Source organism: Medicago truncatula, chromosome 8 (assembly GCF_003473485.1).
Source record: "Medicago truncatula cultivar Jemalong A17 chromosome 8, MtrunA17r5.0-ANR, whole genome shotgun sequence".
Lineage (NCBI taxonomy): Eukaryota > Viridiplantae > Streptophyta > Magnoliopsida > Fabales > Fabaceae > Medicago > Medicago truncatula.
The window spans coordinates 46,102,411-46,111,466 of record NC_053049.1 but is presented as its reverse complement, the minus strand read 5'-3'; the positions used below and the strand labels follow the sequence as shown (position 1 = coordinate 46,111,466).

General features: G+C 31.0%; 1 protein-coding gene across 1 annotated transcript; it reads left to right on the top strand.

The window, feature by feature from the left end:
- Positions 1-5,596: 5,596 nt before the first annotated feature.
- LOC25502185 (uncharacterized) lies at positions 5,597-8,170 on the top strand. The gene is made up of 3 exons (XM_013591744.3): positions 5,597-5,774; positions 7,115-7,266; positions 7,822-8,170. Exons 1-3 carry the CDS (start codon positions 5,702-5,704, stop codon positions 7,837-7,839), a joined length of 243 nt encoding a protein of 80 aa, XP_013447198.1. The 5' UTR covers positions 5,597-5,701; the 3' UTR covers positions 7,840-8,170.
- Positions 8,171-9,056: the final 886 nt, after the last annotated feature.

Sequence of the window (9,056 nt, the reverse complement as noted above, 5' to 3'; positions counted from 1 at the left end):
TAGATTTAACCTAATTTTTTCGTGTGACTTTACTATATTAACCCTAGATTTAATTTATTCAAAATGTCATCTCTTATTTCTAAATGTTAACCCATGACGCAATATTAACCCTAAATTTAACCTGTTTTTTCGCGTGACTTTACTATATTAACCCTAAACTTAATTTATGCAAAATGTCAGCTCTAATTTTAACCTAATTTTTTCCTCCATACTTTTACATTTAATGTTTATCTAAGGTAAAATAATAACCTTAGATAATCACGGCATAAAAAAAATTCTTCGAAAGAAAAGATGTTAAAACGACGGAACGTTGTGATTCATCATAAAATATGTATGGGCTGATTTAGAGATCATATAATCAGTTTATGAAATTAGGAATGGACATAATATTTAGGATGAAAACAATTGGAACCAAAAAGAAACCAATGATGTGTGAAGTATGATTACATATTATTCAAATTATAAAAAATAGTGTTGTTGTTGTTGTAGAGTTACCAAAAAAGGATTGATACTCATATTTACATAAGGTGAAATCAAGCAAAGAAGTAGCATCGGTGAGTGGAGATAATCTTCTCTAGGATTAGAGTTAAGGTGGTCTGTTGAAAATGCGGATCATGAACACCAAATCTTTATTTGGGAATGACTTGTACGTGCATATTTTTAGGTGGCTTCTCTAGATAAAAAATTAGCTTATCACCTACCTCTAACATATGTTCTCAGCAAAAGTTGAACCATTGACCGCCTAAGTATTTTTCGTAACTTGCTCTCTTTGCCGTTATCAAGCGACACTTATACCTTTTTTGAGTTTGTTTGTCGATGAGTGTGATTTTTTTCCATGTTCCTTTTAGAAATGTACTTGATATCTCATTTGGGAAGTGTTATGTACAAAACAAATTGCAGTGTTAATTAGATGTTATATATATATATATATATATATATATATATATATATATATATATAAGTACATTTCTAAAACATTTACCAAAGCATTATAAAGATTTGCTGTAGAAAAATAACATGTTCTATTTTGTTCAAGAGATTAGGAAAACAACATTATAATTAACTTGATATTAATTGGAATCAATGAAGGAACTAACAATGTGCAGATTAACGTTACATAATAGTTAGGTTTATAAAAAAGACTGCAAGTGTCATAGACTAACCAAAAAGAGATTTTTGCCAATATTTACATCAGACAAAATGAAAAGAACAAATGGCGTCACAAAGTCAAAATAGTTTACGATTACAGTCCAAAGCGATGCGTCAAAATAGTAGAAGTTCAAATAGTTCAGCAGCAAAGATCTACTTTGGAACAACTCAAACATGCAAGTTCTTCGGTGACTTTTCGAGATCAAAGATGAGTTTACCACCTTCTTCCATCACACGTCCTTTGCAGAAATTGAACCACTACCCACCCAGGTATTTTTCATAACTTTATCTTTCGGCGGTAATGAGGCGACACTTATATTTTCTCTGTATCTGGTCATCAATGAGAGCGATTGTTTTGCGCTTTACTTTTAGAATTGTTCTTGACACCTCTTTTGGGAAATGCTAAACAAGGAAATAACAACAATATTAGTCTAATGCATATTAACATGGATAAGACGTATGCGAATATAGTTACATATAATTTATAAAATAAAGGTAGCATAACTGATTTTAAGCTAAAGAAAATGTACAATGACTTCTAATTTATCTTCCTAAAAAGGCTAAATAAAATGCATTCATGTGCATTATATGAACCCCGTTGACCAATTAACAATGTTGAAACAAATGGAAATTAAGCATCGCTCCCGCATGTGCATCTATAGCCAGCACCATTTGACATTGATGTCTTCGAATATTTGGTGCAACTCTCATAATCTTGTCCAAACTGGTTATGATTGAATTTAGTTGCTTTCCAAATAGTGATGCAATATGTATATTAACACAAATTATGCACATGAAATAAAGAATAATGCAATATGTATTTTTAATTTGTGCGTAAAAAAATTCAAAGCATGTTTGTGCATAAAAAAAAGCAGACCTTGACTAAGTTTATAAATTCAACAATTGGCCTAACCTGAGACATATTGGAAAAATCGTTGTACGAAGTACATTGAGAAGAAGCCAAACTCTGACTTAAGTTCTGACTGATGCTTTGACTCTGAGCTTGAGAAGTGTTAAGGTCACAACAACAATTCAAGAAACATGGTAAAAAACAATCAAATGAGATTGTGAAATAATGATTTACTCTAACACTGCATTGTGAAATCATAATGCAAACTTACTAAGTCTTAAACTTCTCAACAACCGGAAAATGTAGGTTAATGAGCAACCTCGAACCTGACCAATTGTTACATATATTTGGGTTGCCATTGACTACAAAATGGAAGCAAAGAACTCAAGGTAAATAGATGTTAAATGATAAAGCTACGGAATATTTTTCCCATAGTGTTACATCAACTATATTCTCACTGCATAAGGAAAGACATCTTTCATGTCATTATCAAACTTATACAAAATCATATCATCTTATGCTGACAAATTAGAAAATAATACCTTTTATCTTTCAACACAATGTTCGTACACAGTTTCTTTCTAGTCCCAATTGACATTGTCTTGGCAATCTCATGAAGAAGCCCGATGATTTCTTAAAAAAAATTACTATTATAAATGTTGGAATTTATATTATATTTGTTGGTGTCATGGAAACATATATGTTTAGTTTTTTTGAATAAGAAAAAGATATGCATAGTTTGTTACAATATAAAGGTGCAATATATATATATATATATATATAGGGCATTTCAAATGAGATGAGTGGTTATTATGAGAGATGAGAGGACTTAATAATAACCATTGGATCTAAACTAATCATGTTACTTCATCAATAGCTATGCAGTCAATTAAAACAAAAAACACAGCTCTTCGTCTTTCCTCTGCACACGCTTCTCAATGCAAATTGTGCATAACCCTTTAGCTGGCGATGGTGATGCTTACTGCTTTTGTTAGAAGATTTCTATGGCCACCTAAATCATACATATCCCAATTGAATGTTTTTTTTTCTATTTTCCATTTTCGTGACCCGTTTCGTATCAATTGATTAAATTTTTTAAAAAGGGTTAATTTAAGTTGGATTTGAATAATAGTAGAACTAAACTATAATTTCACGAAACAATACGAAATCTCAATTACAAAATAAGAATCACAACATCTAACATCTGTGTTGATTGATAGATTGATATTCACCAAGGATAAATCTTGATTTGTCACGACAACAATTCAATTTAGTTTAAAGGATTCCATTATCCCTAATTCATAAATTAATTTTATATATCCATTGATTTTGCAATCAGATGCAATTATTTTAATTATTTTGGAAGAACTTCTTTTACTATTCGGTAATGGCTAAACACCAAATTGATCATTCAAGAAACTCAACCCTTATGCCTAAAATTCCAGCAATAATTATTGAAACAATCCCCATTCAACATATCCATAGATTCGTTACCGTACTGTCCAATTATGATCGTCTTAAAAATTTGGCATAAATTGTATCATTGAACAAGGATTCATACGAGAAAATAATCGTGGAATTAATCATGAGGGAACAGAGATGCAACACGGGAATAATAATATCTGGGTTTCAACTCTCATATAGAACAATAATAGTGTGGGTTGAAAGAAAGGGGATACTGGAAATAGAAACATTGACACAAATAGGAGCGTTTGATTAAATATAATGAATGGCTGAGATTTGGTGTCAACGAATCCGTTGACACCTGGTGTCAACGGATCCTGACTCATATATATATATATATATATATATATATATAATTGTTTTAGGCATCTAGACCTTTTTTTGAAGAAAAGACATCTACAATTTTACTTTTAATTAAAATCAAAATTTTATAAAAATAATCATACGCATTATGCAACGCAAACAAAAATTATACGCAGTAGCGTAACAAGAAATCAGGCACACATAAATGTGTGTGTGTGTATCAGGCACACAAAAATTACTCTAAACACTAATGTGTGTGTGTGTGTATTTGTGAGGTTGAAGAAAGAAAATAAAAATATTTGGTATCATTAAACGACAGCGTGAATAAGAATATTTGTGAGGTTGATATGATGAAACGATATTGAAATTAAATATATAAATGATAAAAAGATAATAAAATTCATTTGAAAAAAAGGTAATAAAATTAAATGTGACCTCCTTAAAAAAAAATTAAAGGCAACGGTTCAAAAAATAATTAAATGGAATAAAAAAACGTATTGAAATATAATATTAAAAAATAAAAGAAAAGGTTCCCAACGTGAATTGAAGAGAGATACTTGTGAAATAAATTGTCGAGAAGTAGTTTTTTGAAGTAGCATTCAACAACTTTTGGCCAAAACTCATTCCATTCAATTTTATGCATTAAAAAAAGTACATTTTTTAATAGGTACTTAATTGATATTGTATTTGGCCAAGTCAAACCGGGTCAAACAGTATCTTATTCGCCCACAACGGCAGTGTAGAAGCAACTGAATTTGGGAGAAAAAATTGGAAAATAGTTAAAATAAAAAATTGTAAAAAAGTTAAAAGTCTTTAAAAATATAAAAATTGAAAAATAGTTAAAAAAAATTGGTGAGGTAGCACTCAACCAAGCAACACTAAAAAAATTATATGCAGCGTAACAAAAAAACAGACAGACAGACATAAAATATTACTCTAAACGTTAACGTGTGTGTTCGCGAGGTTGAAGAAAGGAAATAAAAATATTTGAAATCATTAAAAGATAGCGTGAATAAAAATATTTGTGAGGTTGTGATGATTAAACGATATTGAAATTAAATATATAAGTGATAAAAAGATAATAAAATTTCTTTGAAAAAAAGATAAAATTAAATGAAATCTCCTTAAAAAATTAAATGGAACGGTTGAAAAAATAAAGTTAAATGGAAGAAAAAAACACATTGAAATATAATATTAAAAAATAAAGAAAAAGTTCCCAACGTGAGTTGAAAAGAGGTGTTTGTGAAATAAATTGTCGAGAAGTAGTTTTTTAAAGTAACATTCAACATCTTCTGATCAAAGCTCATTCCATTCAATTTTATGCGTCCCAAAAAAAGTTCTTTTTTCAGTAAGTACTTAATTGATATTGTGTTTAGGTTAACTTCTCCTTAAAAATGTAGAGAAGTTTGAAAAAAGTCGGGTCAAACGATACCTTAATCTCCCACAACGGCAATGTAGAAACAAATGATTTTTGGAGAAAAAATTGAAAAATAGTTAAAAATATAAATAATTGGAAAATAATTAAAAGTTATTAAAAATATAAAAATTAGAAAATAATTAAAAAAAATTGGTTAGGGGCAAAAATGGAAATTCATAGGCCAACCTTTAAAAAAAACTCAACCAATTAGTAGATTACCAAATTGCCCCTTATAGGGGCAAAATGGTAAATTCAAGGGACATTTAATTTTATATTAATTAATTAATGAATTAATTCTTTTTATTTGCTGTTTTTTATTCTTTTAATTTTGATGTAGATTATTAGGTTTTGTAAAACAAAAAAGGTTAGTAGGCCCATGTTTCCGTGCAACGATGGACGGTGGATATGCTTTATTACAATTCTACAGAGGTTAGTGGTTGCGTTAGACATTTCAGAGAGTTGAGTTGCGTCGTTGAATTCTGAAATCGAAGGTTTGTTTTGTTTGCTTTGTTTGAACGATGGGTGGTGCAGCTCACGCTTTGAAGAGAATCCCTCGCATCAAGTTCCCCAATAGACACCAAAAACCATCTGGTACTCTCTCACACAAATCAATTTCCCTTTTATTTCTCTCTAATTTCCCTATTCTTTATTCTTTATCCTTGTTGTTTTTCTTCAGAATCTATTGTTTCAACGTAATATATAGACTTAATTTGTAGGATACATATTGCTATGCTATGTTTTAATCTTCTGATTCTATTATAATCAAGCTTTCTAGTGGTAGTTGAGTTGGGACGCTGAAGGAGTTTTCCCTCGATTCCTTTTACATCATTGTTGTGACAATTACAGCTATAGGAATACCTGGTTTAGATTAGATGGGATAGGAAGAACGCCGGAATAAAATGTTGGGTCATGGGGGAGTTCGGGAGACCGTCCATATTGAGGCTGGAACAACCACACAAGCAAGAGTGACGCCACACTCTTACCCAACAAAACTTTATGGCAATGGGTTTATGGGTCCTATCACTTATAAGGTGTTCAACCTTTACTTTTCTATCCGATGTGGGACATATAACTCACACTTGCACACAACATAAAATAAGTGCAGTGGAGATGAGGATGTTGTATTGGATGTGTGATAAGATTAATGAGATAGAATTAGAAATGAGAATATTAGAGAGAGTTAGGGTAACACCTAAGTAGAAAAGATGGTGGAAAATAAGTTTAGGTGGTTTGGACATGTAGAGAGAAGACGTGTAGATTTTCTAGCAAGGAGAGTAGATCAGGTGGACGATAGTCAAATCACTAGAGGCAAAGGAAAACCTAGAAAAACTACTAAGAAAGATTTAGAGATTAATGAGTTGGACTGAAATATTGTTTATGATAGAACATTATGACTTAATATAATTCATGTAGCTGACCTCATTTAATGGGGTAAAACTTGGTTGTTGTGGATTTTGCTCAAACCAGGCCTTCATTTTGATTATGTTTTTATTAAAAAAAGTATCTAATTAACTGTGTTTTCAATTGCGGATCGCAAAAAACAGCAGTTTGTTATACAATTCTGCTATGCTACAGTACTATCGTGTTGCTATTTAACAACACTTTGTACTAAATAGCGTATTGTGGATGGAACAATGTTGATTTCTTCAAATTCCGTTACGCTATAGCCCAATTATAGCCACTATTTGACAACTCTGCTAATGAATTTAATGAAATTTTGGCTTTTCATAGAGCCTTACAATATAACAATGGTTGATCCAAGTAGTCAACCCACCCAATGAGATGAGATTTGGTATTTGTTATTGTTATCTTATCTATCTGTGATGATTGATATAGGAGTAGTCGAATATTTGAGATTAGTAACAAAAAATTCTTAAATTATTTCTTGGTTGATTATAAGTAAATTTCCAATTCTTAAAATTTCATTGCAGGTTCTACCTCCGAGGCTCAAGCTTTGTCTTCGAAAAGCGATGGCAGTTTATCATTCTTTTCAAGTTCAAATGCATCAACAACATTAGGAGGAAAGGCCTCTCTTCAACCCAAAAGAACTCCAGTGACTAATGAGGAGATTGATGCAGTTTTGGTATGTAAAATCTCTTTGTTAGTTTTAGGTCGTTCACATTTCCTGATTACACTTGTTACTTACTATGCTCATAAAACAACACATTTCTGGACTGATAAAGGAACAATAAACTATTAAAATGTGCTACATTAACAATACAATCCGAGCAGCATCGAAATTGAAACTATATTGTCTATGTGAGTTTATGTGCTAATTAATCATTCTCATGTTCAATCCTGCCATTTGCATGAGCTACTAGGTAGGCTTCTACAATTCAATCCATAAATGAATATTCTTACAGAGAAAGAAGAATACTTTTTTCCAGGAGTATACATGTATTCTTTTGGGTTTTGTGTTTCTTTTCTCTTGGTTATTTCATTCTCTTTTTTTTTTATTATTTGTAAATAAAAATAATATTTTGCGTATTTACTTTGGCTTTTTGCTCTATTAATTGATCAGTGATACATTTTGTGATGACTGAGGTGGGCAATCAATTCATATTGTATCATGAAAAATGATTCTGGTTGTCTTTGTTTTTGCTTCTATTACTAATTGAAACTTCTTGAATTTTGGCAGTTGGGTGGCTGCTTCTAATCGACTGTCCTCAAAACAAACTGTATGAACATTTTTTCTGTGGCTCTGATTAATCAAAGTTCACCGACGACGGTTCCTTTTTCTTTTTGTTGCTCGAGTGTTATGTCTAAACACTTTATTGATTCAATGTGTCAATAATGCAATCCGATCAGGATTGAAATTGAAAACTACACTATGTTATTATCTCTCTTGCTAACCAATTTACCTAGACAGAAGGTGCTTTAATCTCTTGTGATATCTCTATTCTCAACAAACTCTACAAAACAATTTTTAGCTATATAGTGATCCCAAAAACAAAATGTATCAATTTGGATTAAGGTATCTATCTCAATTTTTTGCAACAATTAGAATAAGGTCTAAAATCTGTCTGTTAGAGTGAATTGCTCTATATTGTATACTCTTTTATTGAAATGTTTGAATGAAAGGAGGGGAAAAGGGAAGATGAGTTTTATTTTCCCTCTTATTTAGATTGCGAAGAGAGAAGCGTAAAAATGGAAATAATTATATCTTTTATTAAGGTCTGAGAGAGGAAGTCGTACAAATATTTGACAGATATGACATGAACTGATATGAAAAACAGGGGAGGCTCAAGGCATTGATGATAGAATTGCAGAGTTCTTCTAAGCAAAAAATTTGAGCATCCATTGCATTTTTAGGTCGTGATAGTGTTATTGGAGACATGAATCAATATCACTTTGTATAAGTGTTCCCAGGCTTTCTTTCCTGTCTTCGGACAATTAATAGTTACCTTCATATTGAAGTACATGCTTGCACCTAGGTTGTGGGATTTAGACTGAGATTATCTGGAGTATTTTGTTGTGTTGTTTTGATTACATATGTTAATTTCTGTGAAGAGGAAAAACCTTACTTTTTCTTTAATTAAAAAATAAATTAAACAATAATGCAAGTCAGATTATAAATAATTTCAGTGGTCATGTAATAAGCACGTAACATCTACGTGTGTATTTTTTAATTGAGTTAGATGAAGAAAAGAAAAAGGAAACATGACACTGCAAACTCTTGCATCACTATCACATTAATCTTCCACTGTTACTTCGCCATTGTCGTTCTTTTCATTAAGATGCATGACTTCTGTACACTTGACTGTTTCTTGAGTTCCCTTCTCTTGTATGCAACGATCACAATAATGATTGCTATTTATTTAAATGTAAAAACATAGAACATCAAGGTCATTTGACCATTGTTTAGTGCATATA